The 22,266-nt window shown below is 59.3% G+C and overlaps 2 protein-coding genes across 9 annotated transcripts in view; one reads left to right on the top strand and one right to left on the bottom strand.

Annotated features, from left to right (window-relative positions):
• The window catches only part of CHERP (calcium homeostasis endoplasmic reticulum protein), a 22,856-nt gene extending 4,096 nt beyond the window's left edge, over positions 1-18,760 (top strand). For 2 of the 4 annotated variants that reach the window (XM_029915909.1, XM_029915908.1), the window contains 17 exons: positions 101-180; positions 491-664; positions 3,849-4,033; positions 5,161-5,298; positions 5,589-5,740; positions 7,392-7,536; positions 7,633-7,722; positions 9,282-9,561; positions 10,364-10,539; positions 12,501-12,936; positions 13,955-14,193; positions 15,144-15,277; positions 15,858-15,944; positions 16,210-16,353; positions 16,437-16,553; positions 16,971-17,065; positions 17,335-18,760. In XM_029915909.1, coding sequence (XP_029771769.1) covers positions 156-180; positions 491-664; positions 3,849-4,033; positions 5,161-5,298; positions 5,589-5,740; positions 7,392-7,536; positions 7,633-7,722; positions 9,282-9,561; positions 10,364-10,539; positions 12,501-12,936; positions 13,955-14,193; positions 15,144-15,277; positions 15,858-15,944; positions 16,210-16,353; positions 16,437-16,553; positions 16,971-17,065; positions 17,335-17,528 — 2,811 coding nt within the window. In that variant the 5' untranslated portion in view covers positions 101-155 and the 3' untranslated portion in view covers positions 17,529-18,760. The remainder of the gene's footprint in view (positions 1-100; positions 181-490; positions 665-3,848; positions 4,034-5,160; positions 5,299-5,588; positions 5,741-7,391; positions 7,537-7,632; positions 7,723-9,281; positions 9,562-10,363; positions 10,540-12,500; positions 12,937-13,954; positions 14,194-15,143; positions 15,278-15,857; positions 15,945-16,209; positions 16,354-16,436; positions 16,554-16,970; positions 17,066-17,334) is intronic. The other 2 variants (XM_029915911.1, XM_029915910.1) reach the window with 2 other exon arrangements.
• The window catches only part of C12H19orf44 (chromosome 12 C19orf44 homolog), a 19,542-nt gene continuing 15,786 nt past the window's right edge, over positions 18,511-22,266 (bottom strand). For 2 of the 5 annotated variants that reach the window (XM_029915912.1, XM_029915913.1), the window contains exons 8-10: positions 20,813-20,979; positions 19,259-19,339; positions 18,511-19,183 (exon numbers count right to left, since the gene is read on the bottom strand). In XM_029915912.1, the coding sequence (XP_029771772.1) occupies positions 19,268-19,339; positions 20,813-20,979 (239 nt within the window). In that variant the 3' untranslated portion in view covers positions 18,511-19,183; positions 19,259-19,267. The other 3 variants (XM_029915914.1, XM_029915915.1, XM_029915916.1) reach the window with 3 other exon arrangements.

Below are 22,266 nucleotides of genomic sequence, written 5' to 3'. Positions count from 1 at the left end.
TCCGCGGTTTCCCGGCGACGGCCGTAAGTGGAGGGCGGAAGCCGCCCGCGAGGCCCGCCGTAAACGGCTCCCTCGCGCCACTTCCGGCCGTCTTCCGCAGACGGGGCTGGTGGGCGATCGTGAGGCGCCGGAGGACGTTCCTTGCGGCCGGAGCCATGGAGATGCCCCTGCCGCCTGACGGTGAGGCCCAGACCTGGGCTCGGGGACCGTTTCTCTCTCCCCGGAATCCCTTCTTGGCCCGCCCGGCCTTCCAGGGTTTCCGGGCCTGGGAGGGGGCGGGGCTCGGCCTCCCGGGTTCGCCTGCGGCCTCTCCCGCGGGTCCCCGCATCCCTGGCGCGCGTGTGGCCCCTATCGGGACCCGTACAAGGGCGGCCTCTCCGAGGCCCAGCCCCAGGGACCCCAGCCCGGCGGACGGGGGCTGGGACGCCAGGGCTCCCGGATTTGGGCGGTCCTCGCTGACGCCCCGCGTGGCCTTTTCTCCGTCCTCCAGACCAGGAGCTTCGAAATGTCATCGACAAGCTGGCCCAGTTTGTGGCTCGCAACGGGCCCGAGTTTGAGAAGATGACGATGGAGAAGCAAAAGGACAACCCGAAATTTTCGTTTTTGTTCGGAGGCGAGTTCTACAGTTACTACAAGTGCAAGTTGGCGCTGGAGCAGCAGCAGCGTGAGTTCTCTCCAGCTCTCAGGCCGCCCCTTCCAAGCGATTCCTTTCTCCGACTCCAGTTCGTGCTCTGCCACAAACCGCCTTCTCTGAGGCCGCATGCTCAGTCTCCGAAAATGGGGCAGCTCGGCCTTCATGATCCCTTGCGCTGTTCCCACGGCCCTGCAACAAGCAGGTGTCCGAGTGAATTAGAGAACGAGGTTACCGATCCTCTTCCTGGGCTCCGGATCAGGGGTTTCTGTATTGTTTTTGCAGACGCGATGACTTAGGTCAGCAGAAGTGGCTGCTTCAGTGCTTTCCAGAGTGGAAGTGGTAGAGGCTGGACCTGGACCCTCCTTGCAGGTGTCCAGCACCCTTTTTGGAGGCTCTCGGGTCTAGCAAGATTTTTGTGCATTTCAGGTGTTTGCAGTCCAGATCAAAAATACTTGTTCTTTGGGTTTTAGTTGTTGGCAGATAGTTGTCGTTTATTCATGTTCGCTGAGTTGGGTATCAGGCTTCCAGCCCTGCCCTTAGAGAGTTTCAGGTGGGTTTAGAATTGCCTTTGAGTAATAGCCAGTCACCAGGTGGTAAGAGCCCTGAGGGCAGAGCCCACACGTGTCTTGTTTAGCACCACATTTCAAGCTTCTAGATAGCATTAAGTGAGTAAGTAGGGGGTTGCCAAGTGGGAGGCATCGAAAGGTGGACATTTCCTAGACTTCAAGGTCCCTGAGGCCACCTGGACCTTGTTTGGGTCATCGTGGTGCTGTATAATGTACGGCATTTAGTAGGTGTTCAATAAAAGTGTGTAAAACCGCAAATGTGCGGTGGCTTGAATAAGCATGGTGTGTTAGGGAACCGTAGAGAAACAGAGGCCCAGCACGGCGGAGCGTAGAATGTGTGTAGAGGAGGGAAGGGTTTGAGCTGCAGTGGTAAATACCGGGGGAAAGTTTGGGTTTTCTCCCTCATTCCAGGAGTTCATTTGGTGCCAGTTAGGAGTTAGGTTTGAGGTGCAGGTCGGGGGTTGCCTGCGATTATAAGCAAATTGTATGTTCTTGAGCGTTTTGGAGCGACCATTCATTAGCCCCAGCGCGTCGCCTTGAAAACAGCTACTGTAGGCAGGGGAAAGCCACCAGAGAGTTTGAAAGAAGGGAGAGGTGGGTCAGGTTTGTGGGGCCAGTGGAGAGGACAGGCTGGAGGGAGCATGAGTGGAGACTGGGACCAGTGAGGTCTGCACGGGAAGGAACAGGGCATTTGATGGAAGGTCTGAATTAGGTCAGCAGGTTGAGTCGGAGGGAGTGGGCATGGGGGCATGTAGGGTCAAGGGGTAGAGTCCGTGAACTAGGGCACCAGCTGGATATTTATGAGGGCGTCATGACCAGGGCAGAGGAGGACAGAGCTTTGGCTCAAGTGACTGAGATGAGGCGCTGTTTTTTCCCTGCAGGGGGAGCCCAGTTCCTCCCTAGAGGGTCAGAAGTTGGGGGCTGCTTGGGACCTGGCATTATAATGGGGGGGAAGGATGGGGTGCTTCTAACAGGGGATGGTGGCGCATGAAATGCTTTCTGCTGGTAATGGCATCTCTGCTGAGATTAAAGATGTCAGAGTTAGATGGAAACGGAGGAGAGAAGTGTTCAGGCAAAGGAAAGTGCCTTAGGTGGGCTTGGGAGCGGAGGGGGCAACAGCTCAGGGTGGCTAAAGCTCAGAGAAGGAGAGATTGTTGGAGTGGACGGAGGCCCGGGTGCAGGTGATGGAGGGCCAGCTTGCTAGGGACTTAGGAATTCTGGAAGCTTCCAGGGAGGTCTTGGAGGATTTCAGGACTGTGTTCTGGAGGAGGTTTAGCCACTGTATAGCTGGTCCTTCACCCCACTAGTTTGAGAAGAGTGAGCCCCCAAGACTGTTCTAGAATGTGCTTCACAAACTCTGGTGAAGAACTAGATTCTACTTTTTGTTTTGTAAAAGTTCCAACCTGTTGTGGAAAGTTTACTTTTACAAAATGCAATTAGAAAGCGAACCTCGAAACGTCAAGCTCCTGTAAGGTGCCAGAATGATCCCTTACCGTTTGTATGTTTGGTCTGGGTTTCGCCGAGGGCTGGCCTCGGACCACACTGTCACCAGCAGCCCTCCGGCTGTGGTATCGAGGAGACGTGCAGGGGACAGGCCTGGACTCGGGAGACCAGTTCCAGGGGGGGATGCAGGTGACAGCAGAGCCACAGCAGCGACGGCAGGGACACAGATCAGAGTGGGATGCGGGAGGCTCTGACTTGACTCCACGGCGTGGCTTCTTAGTGTGAGGTGCAAGGGAGAGGGAAGTGCCCCGACCTCCTGGGCTCGGGCGCGGCGGACCTGTGCCAGCCACGGAGACTGGGAAGGGCCCTGGGGAGGTGGGGCACGTGGCGAGGGGACGTGAATGCCTGTTGGGGGTGCTTGTGGGAAGCCAGCGGGCTGTCGGGGCTGTAATAGGATCTGCAGCGCGAGGAATACAGGATGGAGACGACAGGTAGGAGCCATGGCTTTGCAAACCCAAGTGCAGCCTCAAGTTTCCGTGTCACGTTCCCCTGCGGCTCGCCCAGGCAAGAGGGTGGAACCATGCATCCCGGGGAGGAAGACGAAGGGACCTAGGGGCAGCCACACAGGCCAAGTGAGACTAAGACAGGGGACCCGGCCACTGGTCTGAAGAAGGATGTCCCCGGGGGATGGTGGGAGGGAGGTGCAGAGCCAGACTGCCATGGGATGAGATAAACTGGGAGCAAAGAATTGAAGATGAGTCTCAGCTGTGAAGTTGTTGCGAGGGGGCGTGAGACAAAGGGGGTTTTTAAAGACGGGAACTGCTGAGGAGGCTGGGGAACGAGAGACAGCCTTGGGGCGGGGCTGTCTGCAGCCCGGGTTTGACACGGGCTTGGCCCTGGGTGAGGGGTGGAGAGGGGTGGGCTCCATCTCAGCTGGAAGGTCAGCAGGCAAAGCAGATGGCAGGCTAGAGAAGGGCAGGGTGACATCACACAGAAGAGTCTGGGACTAGGGTCCTAGGAGTTGAGGGCAGGGAGGGAGGGGCCGGGCTCAGGGTGAGGGGCTGCGGTGTGGCACGGGGGTCCTCTTGCAGACAGCTGGAATAGGGAGAAGTCTCTGCGGCTTGGAGCTGCCCAAGAGACAGCCGAGGGACACTTGGGCCCTGGCCACCTCCTCATGGGGGCCGCTTTTTCTCCTCTCCCACCAGTCATCTGCAAGCAGCAGGCCCCAGAGCTGGAGCCGGCCTCGGCCCTGCCACCCCTGCCGCAGCCCCCGCTGGCCCCTGCTACGCCCATCCCACCGGCGCAGGGAGCCCCATCCATGGACGAGCTCATCCAGCAGAGCCAGTGGAACCTGCAGCAGCAGGAGCAGCACCTGTTGGCTCTCAGACAGGTACAGGACCTGCACCTCCTCTGCCCTCTCCCTCCACTCCTGCTGGTCTTGGTGGGGGGGCGCGTGCGGGCTGAGTAGGCCTGGGGCACTCCCTACTTCCGCTCTTGGTCCCAAGGTGGGCACGGGAGCTCAACCTGGGCCTCGGTGCTTCATCTGTATGTCGGGACTAAGAATGGCTGTTAGAAGAATCCATCACCATCCCTCGGCGCTGAGGACAGGGCTGCCACCCCTTGCGGCGTGTTTAGCCAGACCCCCCCGATGTGGGACACGGTTCCTCTTATTCAGTGAAGTCATCCCACAGGCCGTTCGATGCATGGGCACCCTTTGTGATGGTGCGGATGCCCACAAGTGGGGCCGCATGCTAGAAGGCCAGGTGGCCGGCCTCTGTTGCCACTGGCCACAGCTCCTGCCAGCTCGGCCACCTCAGGCCGTCATGGTGAAGGACCCTTTTGTCCTGGTTTGAGCTTTTGGCCAAGTACAGCAGGACGGATTTCCAGAAAAGCAGATGAATAAAAAAAAAAAGTCACCTGAAACGCCAGCTCCATTTTTATTACTAGATTCAAGATGTAGAATTATCGGCATTTTGCTGGAAACAGAACCTTCCGGAATGCCCCCCCAGTTCCCATGCAGAGCTTGTCCTAGACTGGGTGGCCCGGCTCGGCCAGCCCCGAGCTGACTGCCCAGCCCACAGCAGCACTGGGCCTCAGCCACGTCTCAGCCTGCGAATCTCGAGTGCAAGACCCCGCGCCACAGTTTAACTCCCGTTTCCCTGGCTGCCAGCATGGCTGCTCGTTCCCCTTTACCGAGACCGTCTGACGTCTCTGCTGTTTGGCCACACTTGTCACTCAGTTTTCATTCTGTTTTTGTTGAATCAATTTGCTGGCCTCTGGGTGTTCGTGTTTGCATCCGTCCCCTCGGGGGCAGACCTCGCTCTTGCTGTGTCTGGTCTTGCTCTGTCTTCTACCTGCCGTGGTCCTGCTCTGACCATGACTGTCCCAGATGCATGCATCAGGGTTCAGGTGTGAGGGACGGGACCTCCTGATGCTGGGGGCAGGGCAGTGATGGGCCTGGCTCACCCTGGGCCGAGGTCCCCCCTTGCTCAGCCTCCATCCTGCTTGTCCTCCCAGGAGCAGGTGACAGCAGCTGTGGCCCACGCAGTGGAGCAGCAGATGCAGAAGCTCCTGGAGGAGACCCAGTTGGACATGAATGAGTTTGACAACCTGCTGCAACCCATCATCGACACATGTACCAAAGATGCCATCTCGGTAAGCGCGGGTGGGGGCTGGGGGCGTGCTCTCGAGGAGCCTGCGTAGGGTGCGAGTGCTCTGGAGGACCCTCATCTGCCCCTTCCGTCCCCTCTTGAGCGCCATGGGCAACTGTGCTGCTCCCCGGGAGAGGGTGCCAGAAGGCAGGCAGAAGCCGGGTGTGCAGCTGCGCACGTGAACCCCATACCTGCAGGGCTTGCCCTCACCCCCCTGGGCACCTGCAGGCATGGTGGCCTGGCCAGGGGAAGGAATGGGCTGATCCCTGATCACCAGGGGTCTGGCTGTTGCAGGCCGGGAAGAACTGGATGTTTAGCAACGCCAAGTCGCCCCCTCACTGTGAGCTGATGGCGGGCCACCTCCGGAACCGCATCACGGCCGATGGGGCACACTTCGAGCTGCGGCTGCACCTCATCTACCTGATCAACGACGTGCTGCACCACTGGTGAGGGCCCCGCCAGGCTCCGCCTTGCTTCTCCCCCTTCCGGCCCTCTACTGGGCTGCTGTTCTGCACTCAGTAGCTTGGCCCAGCCCGGGACCATGGGGGTCGCTTGTCCAAAGACCCCAGAGGAGGGTAGGTCTGAGCCATGAGCCCTCCATTGGGAGGACACCCCACCACCCCCTACATCTCGGACCCTTCACTTGACTCGGGCCACCATCCCCTGACTCCTTACTCTCCTTGGGCAGCTTCTGGGTGTCTCTCAGCATCCATCTGTCAGCTGCCCGCTTCTCTTCACTGATCTACACACACACACACACACACACACACTCATTCACTCACTCACTCACTCACTCACTCACTCACTCACTCACCCTGTCGCCCGACTCTGCATTACTTCAGGTCTTTTCCACAGGGTCCTCTTTGCTACCCTCTGTCCCACTCTTGAGACCCGCCCCCACCACACACACAGCGCTCCTGAGGCCAGGCCAGCGTTTACTTTTCCACAGCCTCCTTGGTACCTTATGATAAAGGTTAACTTAAAAAAAAATCAGATACGGGGCCAAAGCAGCCCCAGGGAGGAGATTGGCCAAAGAAGCACATATTGGTGGTGAGGCTAGTGCTTAGCCGTCAAGACCGGCGCCAAGTTTGGCTTTGAGCTTGGCCTGGCTGCAGGGGACGGCTCCCTCGAGAGCAGTAGAAACTGCCTGCCTGTCCCCACACCCTTACCCACCTTGCCCCATCTCCTGCCGCAAGTGTGTGGCCTGGGTCCTCACCCCTCTGCTCCCTGTTTCCTGTGCCACGTAGCTGGCTCCATTACCATTCGGCCACTCCCTGCCTTGTCCCTCCGTTATTTTTCTGTTGTTGGGAAATAGGCAGCCGCTCAGAACCTTCTCTACTCTCCTGCTTCCACCAGCCGCTGTGCTGCCCAGGGCAGCTCTGCAGAGACGGCCCTGTTTCTGGTAGCTGTCCAGCCACGCTCCTCCTGAGCTCTGCTCTGTCCAGAAGTCCAGTGCTGCTCCCTGTCCTATCCCTTGGACTCCCGCCCCCCCCCCCCCGCCCTTTTCCCTCCCCGTTCCTCTTCCTAGCGCTGCATTCCCTGCTCTCTCGGAGCACCCTCTGGTGAGCTAGGTGCTGGGAGGGCCTTGGGCTGCTCGCCTTCTGCCCTGCGTCCTTCTCCAGGAAGCAATGTGTCCAATCGGGCCCTGCCACCTAACCGCGCAGCCACACCCATTTATACACCGAGCGCCCCCGGGAAGATGTGAGGGCAGGCGGCTGGCATGGGCACACGCTCCCTGTGCCGCCTGAAATGCGGAGCTCGAGCTGAGGTTTCTTTGTGCATAGGGAGTGACGGGGCTGAGCGAGGCCACGTGGACAGCCAGGGTTCCTACAGGCCTTGTGGCCGTCATCCCAGGAGGAAAGGGTTATTTTACTGATCAGGAGGCCAGGGTGACAGGCCTTGCCCTTAAGGTCCCCAGGCTGATCTTTCCCTCCTCCCACTGCTGTCCGTCTGTCACTTGGGCCTAGGTGCCAGCCAGGTTTTGTGGGGAGCCCAGCCCTCGTCCCAGCCGGGTTGGGGGCCCGTGTCCCGAGAAGGCAGAGGGTGCTGTGGCTGGAGCTGCAATGGTAACGGGCGCGTGGCCGGGTCCCGCCCCAGGGCCCTGACGCGCGGAAGGTCTCTCCCTCACAGCCAGCGCAAGCAGGCCAGGGAGCTGCTGGCCGCCCTACAGAAAGTCGTGGTGCCCATCTACTGCACCAGCTTCTTGGCTGTGGAGGAGGACAAGCAGCAGAAGATCGCCCGGGTACATGGGGCAGCCGGGAGGGGCAGGGGGGCGTGGGGGTGCGGGTGGCGCTGGATTTCCTTCTGACGCAGCCGCTCCCTCCTCCCCCACATCCAGCTCCTGCAGCTCTGGGAGAAGAACGGCTACTTTGACGACTCCATCATCCAGCAGCTCCAGAGCCCGGCGCTGGGGCTCGGCCAGTACCAGGTGGGCGCCCCCTCCACCCACGCTGCCCCCCGGGACCCAGGGCATATGGTGGCTGCCACCCCAGCACCTTCCCACAAGTCGAGGGGACCGCAGCCTCCGCCTGGGCCGGGATCTGCTGGTGGGGTGGTGCTCTCAGGCTAGGTAGTGTTTCTCAAACTGGGCTGCCACTCGCGTCTCCAGGGAGGTGGTGAGTGGGGGGAGGCGGGGTCTGAACAGCAGCCTGTGAGGGCGCCCCCCCGCCCCCGTCCACAGTAGCCAGGAGCCCGCCTGACTTTTTCCTGGTGCTCTCGTGACCAGGTTGCCCTGTTCAGGCCGTGCTGTTGGCGGTTTTCGGCCCGTTGGCCCTGGCCCTCTGGGCTTGCTTCCGCTCAACAGAATCATAAAAACGCCTTGACGTCGTCTCAGCTGCTGTGGTCGTGTTGTGTGTAGTCGGTGCCCCTGTGCGCACGTCTGCCTTCTCTCTGGGGACGGGGCGCGGGGAGGGGAGGACCAGCCAGGTCTCCTCGGTCACCCCTGCTGTGGCACCGGTGTCGCTGCCCCATCCATAGCTGCTAGAAGAAAAAGCGGGGCTCTTCCCCCGCTACTTTGCTCAGGCTGAGCTAAAAGGTATCATTTTTTGTGCAGAGATCTGCTGGGGTATCAGAAGCTGTCAGCTGAGTCCTCTAGATAGTCTTGAATGCCACCTCCCCATAGGAGGAGCTCTCCTCAGAGAAGCAGATGAAGACAGTGCATGTTGTACTTTTAGAAACTTTTTCCCACTTTTTTTGTTGTGAAATAGGGCACTCCACCCTGTCGAAATTACATTAACTGCTCTTTTCCTCCCGAGTTGGTGGTAACAGCTCATGTTTATGGTGCTGCCTGGCCCCTTCGCTCGTGCCCTCTCACTGAGTTCTCTCACGATCCTTGGGCCTAGGGTCTGTTACTGATGACATCTTACAGATGAGGAAATTGAGGTTCAGGAAGATTGTGACTTGTTCAGAGCTGTGTTGCGAGTGCGCATCGTGGCCCGTGACCGTGGGCTGGCATTTTGTCTGTGTTTTGTGTGGGGTTTTGTTGTTGTCGTCGTCTGGGGGTTTTTTAGTTTGTTTATTTTGCAAGGGACAGAGTGCGAGCAGGAGAGGGGCAGAGAGGGAAGGAGAGCGAGAATCACAAGCTAACAGCACAGAGCCCGACCCAGGAGGCTCAAACCCACAAAACTCTGAGGCCATGACCTGAGCCGAAATGGAGAGGTGGTCGCGTGACTGACTGAGCCACCCAGGCGCCCCTCAGGGTGGCGTTTCTAACAGTTGTGCAACGGTCAAGGTCAGGCTATTGAGGCTGGTTCGCGTTATTAAGGAATTACAAACTTAACTGCAACGAATATTCTTGTCACCAGTTTTTGGCTAGATTTAGCTGCTCTGTGCTTGTTCAGACTATACGTGACAGTCACCTGCTGGCCTGCCCCGGGCTCGTGGGCCTCACTGCCCAAGGCGCTGTCCCAGATTCCTGGGGCCTGCCAGGAAGTTCCAGAACCAGGCAGCGAGTCCTGAGTGCCGGCTGCTCTCCTCTCTCTCTGCCAGGCGACCCTCATCAACGAGTACTCCTCGGTGGTCCAGCCGGTGCAGCTAGCTTTTCAGCAGCAGATCCAGACCCTCAAGACGCAGCACGAGGAGTTTGTCAACAGCCTGGCCCAGCAGCAGCAGCAACAGCAGCAGCAGCAGCAGCAGCAGCAGCAACAGCAACAGCAGCAGCAGATCCAAATGCCACAAATGGAAGCTGAAGTCAAGGCCACCCCACCGCCGCCTGCCCCGCCTCCAGCCCCCACGCCCGCCCCTGCCATCCCGCCGACCACCCAGCCTGGTACGTGGCTCCCTCGGCGCCCGCCCTGGGAAGCAGCTTCAGGAAGGCAGCCTCTGCACCTGGAGAGAAGGGCTCTGGTTCTGTGGGCCCTAAACTGGGCCCAGTCCTAGGGCCAGATGCTAACCTGTTTCCAAATACTAGGCCCAGAGATTTCACAGGCAAATATGACCAAACCCTTAGAACTCAGAGGATTCCCTTCCTTTACAAACTACCCCAGAGAATGCAGAGAGAGAAAAACTGCCCGTTTTTTGAGAATAACTTAAATCAGATGGACAAAGACATAGAATTACAGAGGTCGTGCAGTATCACTTCTGAATACAAACGCAGAACTACTTAACACCTGAAATCCAGCAAAGTATTTAAAACTATATCACGATGAAATAGGATTTGCCCCAGGAACGCGGAAAGATGGCTTGATACGTAAAAGGCCTGTGAGATAACAGATGAGCTGGGAAAAAATGATGTTTCAACTAGATGCAGAAAACGTAGTTAATGAAAGTTAGCAGTGAAAAATTTTGAGCAAATGAGAGAGCGGGCAGAAGTTAAGGTACTTGTGGAGCTTTCAGAGGAGGGCGGGTGTCCTGTGTGAAGTTAGGTCCCCCCCCCCCGCCCCCCGCTTGTCACTGCCTTCCCGAAGGCCATCACTTTCCAGTGGGGTCACACAGCGGGAGTTTGCTGACAGGTAAAGGCCCCACTTGGGTTGGTCCGCGCGCCCCCCGCCCCCGTGGTCGCGGGACAGCTTTTTCCGGCAGCGCCCCCTGCTGACCGTTGCCCTTGCTGACCACCTTCTTGCTGGTTCTAGATGACGGCAAGCCTCCCATCCAGATGCCCGGCTCCTCCGAGTACGACGCCGCGGGAGGAGTCCAGGATCCCGCCGCTCCCGGCCCCCGGGGCCCTGGGCCCCATGATCAGATCCCGCCTAACAAGCCCCCGTGGTTTGACCAGCCTCATCCCGTGGCTCCTTGGGGCCAACAGCAGGTATTTTCCCAAACTTGCAGTGGGCGTGACTGGGCCGTGTCCTGCGTGGGTCAGTTTGGCTTTCCGTGCTTGCTGGGGCAACCGGAGGTTCTGCAGCAGGGCCCTGGGCCGGGCCAGTGGGGGAGAGACCAGCCCCGTATTCCTGGGGGGGCAGGGGCAGAACGAGGCCAGTCAGGTCTCTACACCCATCCTGTTGCTGACCGGCCGGGCTTCTTGGGAACACAGTCCCCGTGTTCGGGGGGCTGGGAAGCCTCACAGGGCTAAGCACAGCCAGGGGAACGGTTTCCACCACGTCTGTGCCTGGCTCGGCTAGCGCAGTGCCAGCATTCTGTCACCCTGAAAGAGCGTGGTGCTTGCCGCAGGAACGGGACGTCACAAATGTAAGGCTGGCGCAGAGATGTTCGTCACTCCCTCTGCTTCCTTGGGGTCAGAAGTTTGTCATCTCATCCAGCTTCGTGTGACTGGGAAACGCTGGAAAGATCCACTTGCTCTCTGGTCGCGGGATCCGATTAGGCAGAGCGTGTAGGCAGAGCCCCAGACCGTTCCTGGGCGTCCACTTCCCCCTGATGGGGCCCAGTGGTTGCAGCCCTGCCAGGGGACTCTGTGGAGGTGGGGGGGGCGGGCAGCTCCCGAATGAGGAGGGCGCCTGTGGCTTTGCATCCTCACCCCCGCTTCACGAGAAGAGATTTAATTTCACCAAAGATTGGGCGTCTCCACAAAGACAGCTTGCACCTCTGAGTGCGGCTGTGAGCCGTGTGGGACCGGGCTTTTTATGGGTGCACTCTGTTGGGGGAACAGTTCGTGTCCCCGTTCTGTAGGTGTGGAAAACAGAAGCCCTCACTGTCTCCAGGCTGTACCTTCTCTCTGGGGACTGGTGGGATGGGCTAATGACAGGGGCCTCCTCACTGCGGGTGTGCCCTGAGGCAGAGGTACACTTGGCCTGGCCATGTGGTGTCTTACGCATTTTGAAGTAACCCTTATGTTTGAAGTCTAGCTTTTTTTTTTTTTTATGTTTACTTATTATTGAGACAGGGCAAAACACAGCATGAGTAGGGGAGAGGCAGAGAGGGAGACACAGAATCAGAAGCAGGCTCCAGGCTCCGAGCTGTCAGCACAGAGCCCGACACAGGGCTTGAACCCATGAATCATAAGGTCAAGACCTGAGCTGAAGTCGGATGCTTAACTGACTGAACTACCCAGGTGCCCCCCTCTTTTCTAAATTAAAAAAAAAATTTTTAGTGCTTATTTATTTTTGAGAGAGAATGAGACAAAGCCTGAGCAGGAGAGTGAAGTCGGACGCTCAACTGACTGAGCCACCCAGGCGCCCCTAAAGTCTGGCTTTCTAACTTCTTGAAAGAGCTGAGTGTGGTGTGGCCTCGGCCCCTCTGTGCTGGCGGTCAGTGGAGCTAACCAGCTGTGACCCTAGAGATGGGCCCTCTGGCCGTCGTCCTGGGCACCTTCCCCGCTGGCCCCGGGTTTGGGGTTAGAAGCCCAGTCCTCAGCCTCGCAGCAGCAGCAGCTGACTGAGATCCAGAGCTTATGTTCTCTCCTCGCAGAAGGACATCCCCTGGTGCGGGCCCCCAGGAGCCCCTGAGACAGGATTGAGTCTGTGCAGGAGAGGGCCCAGAAGACCGTGCAGGGCAGAGGAGAAGTGACAGGGAAGGGGATGTCATCAGGGCAGGCGTCCACCACCATGGGTCCCCGGGGCCAGCTGCTCTGCAAGCCACGGGAGAGGCACGTGTGCATCGGCCACCCAGGGCCGGGAGGACAGGAGCGCCTTGGCCGGCCTCTGTGTCTGGCTGCCGTGCAGCACCGGGGCCCGCCAGCCTAGATGCGGCCACGGGGTCCCTTCGGCTGAGACTCGGGACCCGGCCGCCTCCCCGGGCTGAGGCCAGTGCTGCAGAAGGGAGGCCGGTGCGGCCCAGCCTCGTGGGGAGCTCACGTCCACCCTTTGCTTGCAGCCTCCCGAGCAGCCCCCCTACCCGCACCACCAGGGCGGGCCGCCCCACTGCCCACCCTGGAACAACAGCCACGAGGGCATGTGGGGCGAGCAGCGTGGAGACTCCGGCTGGAACGGCCAGCGGGACGCGCCCTGGAGCAGCCAGCCCGACCCCAACTGGAACAGCCAGTTCGAGGGCCCCTGGAACAGCCAGCACGAGCAGCCTCCATGGGGTGGGGGCCAGCGCGAGCCGCCCTTCCGCATGCAGCGGCCGCCGCACTTCCGGGGGCCCTTCCCGCCCCACCAGCAGCACCCGCAGTTCAACCAGCCGCCGCATCCCCACAACTTCAACCGCTTCCCGCCTCGCTTCATGCAGGACGACTTCCCCCCGCGGCACCCCTTCGAGCGGCCGCCCTACCCCCACCGCTTCGACTACCCCCAGGGGGACTTCCCCGCCGGTAAGTGCGAAGGCGCCCTCCTTAGGGCCGGTCCTCTGTCCCGTACACGCCCTCCTGAACAGGCGCCACTTGGGGTCATTGCTGCGGGACCTGGCACGTCCCCTGAGCCAGGGTGATACGCAGGGGGTCACAGGAGGGTGTGGAAGCCCAGGCCAGGCCCTTGGGAAGGCGGGGAGACGAGCAGACACTGGCGGCCCTGGTGCAGGCACGTGCCACCCAGCAGGCGGGCTGCCAGCGTGTCAAGTCCTGTCCCCGCTTCCCACACGGCCTGGGCCCAGGGCGCTGCGACCGTCTGTCCTACACAGGAGCGAGGCCGTGGGGTTTGTGGAAGGAGAGTAGCTCCCAGGCCCCCGGAGGACGGGTGGGGTCCCTCCTAGGGCTACTCGTCTTGCTGCTTCTGCCAGCTTTTCTAGTTTGTTGCCCTTTATTTAAAAACAAATCTCTAGCTTAGTTGACTTTTTAAAAAAAATTATTTCTACTTTGTTGTTGCCTCTACGTTCATTCTAAAATTCATTCTTAACCCTAAATTCGGTGGAGACCACCGCACTTACTGCCAGGACGGGTTTCCCTGGGGCCATTGTAACAAAGCGTAGGGCAGCCTGACCCCCTGCTCTGGGGGCTGGGAGCGCTGGGGGTCTCCTCCCTGACTCCAGGTAAAGCCACGGACTGGGGACGCAGAGCACAGTTTGGCCCATAATGTTGCTATTTTAAGGTTGTGTGATTTCCCTTATGGTTCCTTTTTTTTTTTTTTTTTTTTTTTTGCCTTGAGCCCACGCATGGTAGTGTGGGGGCAGGACCAGCCCCCCAATTCTGATTCTTCCCCACCTGGCTGTAACGCCTCAGGTAGCGAGAAGCAGCCGGAGAGAGGGCCTGAGCAGGGCGGCCCACCAGCAGGTGCTGGCACCTCTGCTCCTCACGGGACCCCTCTCCGCGGGCCTCGTCACCTTGCAGGTCTTGTGTCGTCGGCACCACCCAGCTCCCGGCCTCCGGCAGGCCTGACCAAGTTTCTGTCTTGTAGAGATGGGGCCCCCTCACCACCACCCTGGCCACCGCATGCCTCATCCTGGGATCAACGAGCACCCGCCCTGGGGTGGGCCCCAGCACCCCGACTTCGGCCCTCCTCCCCACGGCTTCAACGGGCAGCCCCCCCACATGCGGCGACAGGGCCCTCCCCACATCAACCACGATGACCCTAGCCTGGTCCCCAACGTGCCCTACTTCGACCTGCCTGCCGGGCTGATGGCTCCCCTCGTGAAGGTAAGGGCGCCCTGCTCGCGCCGGCTTCTCTGCGTCCACGTGAGAAGTAGCGGCACCTGCCTCCCTGAGGCTGCGGCTGCGGGTCCCCCTCCCCCTGGCTCCCTGCCACCGGCCAACCTGAGTGGTCAGTGGGAATGTGTCTAAGCCATTGCCTCTACCTTGACTTGAACTCATGGGGTGGAATGAGCAAGGCCAGGTGCCCTTTGCCCCCTCCACATTTCCCTCCCGGAGCCCCAAGTCCTGTGGCTGTGAGCAGCTGGCTGGGTGTGAGGTGTGGTCCTCTTGATCCCGCCCTGGGAGGCCACTCTGTCCAGCGGCTGACAGCAGAGGGATCTCTCAGAGAGAAGGTGCGGTCTCTGAGCTGGGCCTGCGGGAGATACAGGGAGGGGCAGCGCTGGGGGTGGGGGGCAAGGAGAGCAAGGTCAAGTCATAAGCAGCTTGAGATGTGCCGAGAGAGGAGCCACTTCCCTTCTACCCCGAGACCCCGTCCGGCTCGCAGTTGAGAAGGGCTGCACCGGGCAGCTGGGGGGCAACCGGCTGAGCTGGCTTCTGGCCAGGGGCCTCCTGGCTCAGGCTGAAGCTGCTCTGACCCCAGAGGGGGCCTTGGGGTGGCAGTCGGGGGCACAGGGCAGAAGTACAGCCATGTCTGGGAGCCGCATCGTGTCTGTGAAGGGACCAAGGGGTCTTTCCAACATCTCCCCTGGGAGATTGTATCTCACCTGTTTTCTGGAGGGAGAACTCTGGCCTTTATTGGTCCTCAGTCCCCCATGAAGGGTTATCAGATGATTGGTGTGGCTGCAGCCTGGTGGGATTTCCCAGGAAGGGCAGGAGGAGGAACGCTCATGCCCTGGGAACCCTCACACCAGACCAGGCCCTTGGGTCCCCCACCCGGGGCAGGCCTGAGGGGGGCTCCGGCAGGGCGTGCGTGACACCCGTGTTCCTCACTGCAGCTGGAAGACCATGAGTACAAGCCTTTGGACCCAAAGGACATCCGCCTCCCACCCCCCATGCCGCCCAGCGAGAGGCTGCTGGCCGCCGTGGAGGCCTTTTACAGCCCTCCGTCCCACGACAGGCCCAGGAACAGGTACGGGGCTCGGGGAGGCAGCAGTGCAGCTGGAGGGGGGAGGGAGGCCTCTGTCCCCTGCTGGCCTGACTCCCCTGACTTGACTTCATGGGAAAGACTCCACGCCTTCTGCCCAGGGTGGTGTGAGGCCCAGGTGAGGAGGTGGCGGCCTGCACAATGCTAGGCCGAGGGGCGCCTGGGTGGCTCAGTCGTTTGGGCGTCCGACTCTTGATTTCCACTCAGTTCACGATCTTCTGGTCTGTGACCTGCCCCGTGCAAGACCACAGGCCTGTCCATCTAGGAGCCAGAGCTCCTCGTCCCCCATTAGGAAGATCATAGGCCCTGAGAGCCGCTTGAGCTATTTTGGGAAACACTGATGTAGAGGAGGTGTGGGAGTCGGGTGAGCGGCCCAGCCTGTCTGCTTCCCAGTGGGCCGCCTGGCCTCTCGGCCTGCTCCCCTGTGCGAAGAAGGGCACCGCCTGCTCACCCGGGTGAGGGACCCTGCTCAGTGTCAGACTGAACGAGGTGGGGGGGAACTTTCCACCAGTTGGGTGTGGGAGGGGGGCGCATGGAGTCCTGCAGGATCACCCGTGTCTTACAGCGAAGGCTGGGAGCAGAACGGGCTTTATGAGTTCTTCCGAGCAAAAATGCGGGCACGGCGGAGGAAGGGCCAGGAAAAGCGGAACAGGTGAGCACACGGGCCCCCCTCAGGGTCCACCTGCCTCCATGACCAGGGCAGGGCCCTGCCTGTGCCAGCCAGACATGCTGTCATGTCGCACCCCAGGCTGGCCTGTCTCCCCGTGGCAGGGGCACAGGGAGGTCAGTCCGGCCCCCGCCGGGGCCTGGGGATCTTTTCCCACATGGCCCGAGTTAAAACGTGACACGCCGGCGCGAGAGGATTTTGCCCGGGCTCTTCTGCGCGCGGGCGCCGCTCACCAGGCCTCTCCCTGCAGCGGACCCTCACGGTCCCGGAGCAGGTCCAAGAGCCGAGGGCGCTCTTCCTCGCGCTCCAACTCGAGGTCGTCCAAGTCCTCGGGCTCGTACTCCAGGTCCAGATCGCGCTCCTGCTCCCGCTCCTACTCCCGCTCCCGCTCCAGGTAGGCAGCGTGCCGCCCTCGGCCCGAGGCCCCCGCGTGGCGCCCGTGGCCGCCCCCGACCACCCGCCCTGTCCTCCCCGCAGGAGCCGCAGCCGGTCCCGCTCCTCCCGGAGCCGCTCGCGCTCCCGCTCGCGCTCCCGCTCCAAGTCCTACTCGCCCGGAAGGAGACGCCGGTCGCGGTCCAGGAGCCCCACCCCGCCGTAAGATTTCTGTCTTAACTGTCCAGTGACCGCTGGTAGCGCTGGAACCCTCTGATGCTTTGCTGTGAATGTTGAAACCTGTCGCTAGAAGATGTGCTCACGGTGGCACCTCAGGGACCCCAAGTTCTAACAGGGATGGTGGCACCTTTTTGTGGTAACGCTGTAAAGCCGGAGGTAGCGGCTGGGCTGTCTCTGACCCATTTGGGGGTTCCGTGCCACCTGCCCTGGCTGCTCACCGTGGGGCAGGGGCCATCTTAGGGAGCCCTGGCTGGTGGCGAAGATAACAAAGAAGAGTGATGTGTGTGTGTTCTAACCTTGGTGAACATTCACGTACGCCACACGCTGTAATTCTAAGAATTTTCATTCCAATAAATGTATCAACTTGTTTTTAAAGAACGTAACCTGTCTTAATTTTAGTTCCTCCGCTGGTCTGGGTTCTAATTCAGCACCTCCTATTCCTGATTCAAGGCTCGGGGAAGAAAACAAAGGACATCAGATGCTGGTGAAAATGGGTAAGGTTCCTGGGAAGCGCCGCCGCCTGCTCTGGGCCTGTGGGGCTGGGGAGCCAGGGAAGGCTCCGGCGTGCTGCCAGAACTTCTAGAAAGGGTGAGCCTGCAGTCTTCGCGAGGCGTTCTTTCTGAGCACATCAGTTACACGTTTGCCAGCCACACATGTGCACGTCATCCAGCGCTGCACACACAGTCCTGTCTACCGTCACACATAAATGTGCCACATTTTGCCTTTTGTGCCTTATAACCGCCCTCCCCCCTTTCTTCTTAAGGCTGGAGTGGATCTGGTGGCCTCGGCGTGAAAGAGCAAGGGATCCAGGACCCCATCAAGGGGGGGGACGTCCGGGACAAGTGGGACCAGTACAAGGGCGTGGGCGTGGCCCTGGACGACCCCTACGAGAACTACCGCAGGAACAAGAGCTACTCCTTCATCGCCCGCATGAAGGCCAGGGACGAGTGCAAGTAGGCGCTCGCGGCAGGCCAGCTGCCGCCGCCTTCCTGGCGCTCGGCAGTGACAGATGGTAGGGACAGCTCGGCTCTCACACAGCCTCCACCTCTGGGGACTGACAGAAGAGGAGGAAGACCACAGCATGCCTAGTGACGGGCGCCGTGCTCGACAGCGCGGGAGGCCCCGGGCCCCACCTGCAGAGCAGCTCTAACGTAGAAGCAAGGCCCCGCCAGGAGACGCTGGGGCCCGAACGGCCGGAGCGCGCTTCCCCCTCGGTGAAGTGAGCAACGGGAGACCCTCACCGCCGGATGAGAATTCCTGACGCCCGAAGGCACGGGTGATTCGCACCTCCCCTCGGTCAGATCCGAGCTTCTGCTTAAACCAGCAGGAGCGAGTCGGGGAGAGGCCGTGGGCCAGCGGCCCGGCCGCCCGGGACTGGGCCTGGGGCCCGGTCAGCTCTGCCCGCCTGGACCCTGCCGTCGTGCGGCGGATGGGAAAGCTCAGGCCAGGCTCCGGTTCCAAACAGAAAAACAGACCCTTTTTGATTTGCAAAGTTACACAGGGCTCTTTTTGTTTTTCCTCCAGATGTCTGGTTTTGGAGAAAGGAAGGTTGCTCTGAGGAGCCCAGTGAGAATCTGAAACCGGATTCCTCTGAGACCAGCTGGCCCTTAGTTCCTTTATTTTAGTTGTGTTGAAAATTTTCCCCCAAATGTTAGCCATTTGCTGCACCCACAGAAACAGGTTCTGAGGATGCTGATCCAAGGCATCTTCAGGTCACGAATGACACCCTTGGAGAGCCTGTCCCTTCGCGTCTCTGCTTGTGTTTTTCACTTAGAGGAGCCCGACGCCAGCGCTTGTGCGGACCTGCAGCTCCAGGGGTGGGGAGAGAGCCCCGGCCGTGCCTCTCGCCCCTCCGTCCTTGCCCGCCACCACCGCGAGGGAGATGAGGCCAGGAGGGAGTGGCGTCTGCTGGGCGACGCTGGGGACGGGCCACGCTTGGTGTCTTTGGGCAGCTCGTGCGGTGCCGTTTATTTGTACAGAAACATTTTTGAAAAATTCTTTTCAATAAGATGCAAAGTTCTCTCCAACTTTTCAACCTGATGTGATAAAATATTTGATTTTGTTCTAGATCTCCTTAGCTGTGAATTGTTCAAATGTGTCTGATTCAGGATAAAACGTAAATGCGTGCTGTTAACAATTTCTTGTGGATTTCACTGTTTTGCCTTCAAATAAAAACTTTTTTTAAAGACCTTTTTCTCAGCGTGTTCAAGTTAGGTGTGTGCTCAGCCGAATCAGGAGTGGGCGTACCCGGAATGCAGACCTTGTCCGAGCCGTGCAGTCTGGTCAGAAGCTGTGCCCCGGCGTCTCGAGCGGCTGTGCCCGGCGTGGACACCGGGCCCTGGCTCCTGCGTGGCACACGGGGCTTGTAGCCCCGCCCGTCCGTCTCCACTCGCTGGGCGGCCAGCGCCTGGCCAGTAAAGCCGCTCCGCGGGGCTCCGGACAGGCTGGCATCCTCCGTTCTGCCGTGAGCGGGGGTGGCCTGGGTGTCCTCTCGGGGGCCGCGCGCACGGAGGAGAGCAGGGCTGGGAGGACCCAACCCCTCTGCCACAGAAGGCTGGAGCTGGGATCCCCTCAGGTGAGCGCTCGGCACCGCTTGCCCCCAGCACCGCCACCTGGAAACCACCGTGTGAGTGTCACAGCCGGTGACAGGGCCCGCTTGCCCGCTCGCACCCTCGAGTCCCGCTCACCTGCGGTCCTCAAAGCTCCTTCTTCACCTCCTCCAGGGCGTCCTCCACGGACAGCGGGGCAGGCCTGTGGTGCCTGATGTACTGTGGGGCAGAGCACAGGGGACAGTCACCACGGCTGCCTCGTCCACTGAGGCTTCGGGTGCTCAGGGCATCACCTGTCCCCAAGTGGCTCCTGGGCAGATGGACAAAAAAATCAAAAGGCGTTGGCCATGTGACGATGCTGTGGAAAGAAGAGGGGAGACGAACCCGGACAGCCTCTGGGCAGGGCACCTGCGAGGGACGGGCCCTGACTGGGTCTGAAAGGGAAGTGTGACCGCAGCTGGGGGTGGGAGCTGGCGAGTGGGGGCGAGTGGGGGCGCCTCAGCGCACGGGGCGGGGAGGAGGGCCCAGGGCAGGCCAGGCCGTGAGGAGCCACGGTGGGCTGTGGGCAGGTGACATGGTCAGATTCCTTCAGATACCCATGTGTATGACTAAAGTCCGAGAACTTGGTGGGAGTACAGTCAGGAGAGTCCAGGATCGGGGAAGTTGACCAAACCGCCTGTTTTCCTTGAACAAATAAACTGCAAGGAAACATCAAAGAGAGGGGCAGGGGAGCAGGGGAAGCCTGTAAGCAAGGGTTCTCAAAGTGGGTACCCCGTGGGCACACGGGGGAACGCCCACTCCCAGGCCCACCCTGCCGCCAGCGGGACCCCGGTGGGCACAGGCCCTTGGGGTCTGGCGCCGCTCAGGGCCGAGAACCCACTGCTCTAACCAGGAGGCTAAAGAGACAACAAACACCCTTGATGTACAGACTTAGGATTCTGAAGGAAAAATAGCAACAAAATGTTCAAATAGCCTGAGCCAAGTGGAAATTTAACCCCGGATATCCACCGACACCAAGAAAAGGTTCATTCAGCTTCGGTATTGCAAGGATATTGTGACCGTATTTTTCAGAAGCTCTTAGTTTTAAGAACTACACACTGAGATATTTGTGGATAGAAGGAAAGAAATGACCGTGCAGAACAGCTTGGATAGTCTGATGCCCTCTCCGAACGCGGTCACATATAATACCTATTACGTCATATTTCACAACAGTACGAAATCCATATAACATGTAATACTATATATTTCATACATAACATAGTTCATGTCTTACATAGGGGAAATCTAAAGAATATCAAGTTGCTAATAATTCTCACTGAAATTATGGAGGGCTTTATAAATTACCTACCTCTGTAACAAGATTTTTACAAAATGAGAAACAAGTTTATAATCTAACAGAAATTAAATTTGGGGAGAGCAAGAGGTGAGTGTGACATTCTTTACACCTCAGCCCACGGGACTGGGCGGAGCTTGGGATGGGTCTACCGAGGGACGGGAGCCCCCACCAAGGAGGTCGCCTGTGCTCCAAGGTCACACCCAGCCTGGCCGGCGGTGGCCCCCGCCCCACACCGCTCTTGCCAAGGACAAGGTGACTGGGCCTGCGGTGTCCCTGCTGCCCGGCTGAGCCCTGTCCCCCTTCATGTGCAAAGGCCCCTGCCCTCTCCCCCAGGAAGGGGTGTGCGCCGCGGTCACCTGTTTGGTTTCCTCCAGGGTGTGGTAGTGGAAGGAGTCCTGGTCCAGGGACTGCAGGAGGGACACGTGCAGGTGCCGGCTGGCCTCCACGAACTGCTGCGTCAGGCTCAGCTGCTGCTTCAGCATGTCGTTGAGTGCCAGCACGGCCGGGCTGTAAGCTGTCAGGGCTGCACAGGCTCCGGGTCACACCCCCGCCCACCCGCCTGTCTCCCGAACGGTGGGGCTCTGCCCCGCCCACTCAGCAGCGCCCCCGCGCGGCCAGGTGGTGGGGATGCTTTCTGTGCTGCCACCAGAAGGACCCCAGGCCTGTCCGGCCAGGGCACTGCTGTCCGCGGGCTTGTGTGGGACCCTCAGGAGCTGCACGTGGGATGCTCAGCTCCCAGGCAGAAACGGACGTCGATTAAATGTCCAACCTGCAGGAAGAAGTCTAGTAAACTGGCACCCCACGTTCTGCAACTTCATGACATGACTTGTTCACACCACTGAACTGGACGCTTACAGCTGGTTAAGAGAGGGGTGCCTGGGGGCGCAGACGGTTAGGCGTCTGACTCTTGGTTCGGCGTGGGTCGTGATCTCGCGGTTCGAGCCCCACACTGGGCTCTGTGCTGACAGTGTGGGGCTGCTTGGGATTCTCTCTCTCCCTCTTCCAACCTGCTCTGTCTCTCTCTCTCAAAATAAATTTTAAAAAATGGGTAAGAGGTAAATTTTATGTATCTTTAAACGTAAAACTAATTAAAAATACAATTAAAGGGGCGCTTGGGTGGCTCAGTCAGCGAAGCGTCTGACTCTTGGTCTCAGCTCAGGTCATGATCTCATGATTCATAGAATGGAGCTAACGGCACAGAGCCTGCTTGGGATTCTCCCTCTGCCCCTCCCCTGCTTGTGCGCACGCTCTCTCAAAAATAAATAAGTGAACTTTTAAAAACGCAATTAAAAATAGAAATAAAAGTTTTAATTAAATTCAAAATACGTTGAAAAATGGAAGCTGTGTAACTGTGAGAAATGATCCTTGTGGGACTACATGAGAACAGAAAAATCTCTGAGGTAATAATAGTACGCTAAATGCAAGAGTTTTTTGAAAGGATATGAACATTTCAATTGTTATAACCTGTGTGTTTTAATATCTTTGTCTTTAAAAAAAATTGAAAAGGGCAAAGGCACCTGGGTGGCTCAGTCGGTTAAGAGTCCGACTTCGGCTCAGGTCGTGATCTCACATTTCGTGAGTTTGAGCCTCATGTCAGCCCAGAGCCTAGAGCCTGCTTTGGATTCCGTGTCTCCCTCTCCCTTTGCCCCACTCCCCGTCCCCGCTTGTGCTCTGTCTCTGTCTCTCAAAACTGACTAAATGTTAAAAAATTTTTTTAACTGAAAAGGGCAAAAAATTAACAGGTACTAGATGGAACTTTGTGTCCTGGGAGCCATGGGTGGCCCCGTGGGGACCTGATGCAGCCTGGGCT

The sequence above is a fragment of the Suricata suricatta genome, chromosome 12 (genome assembly GCF_006229205.1).
Source record: "Suricata suricatta isolate VVHF042 chromosome 12, meerkat_22Aug2017_6uvM2_HiC, whole genome shotgun sequence".
NCBI classification, from domain to species: Eukaryota; Metazoa; Chordata; class Mammalia; order Carnivora; family Herpestidae; genus Suricata; species Suricata suricatta.
This window is presented reverse-complemented; position numbering and strand designations above follow the sequence as displayed.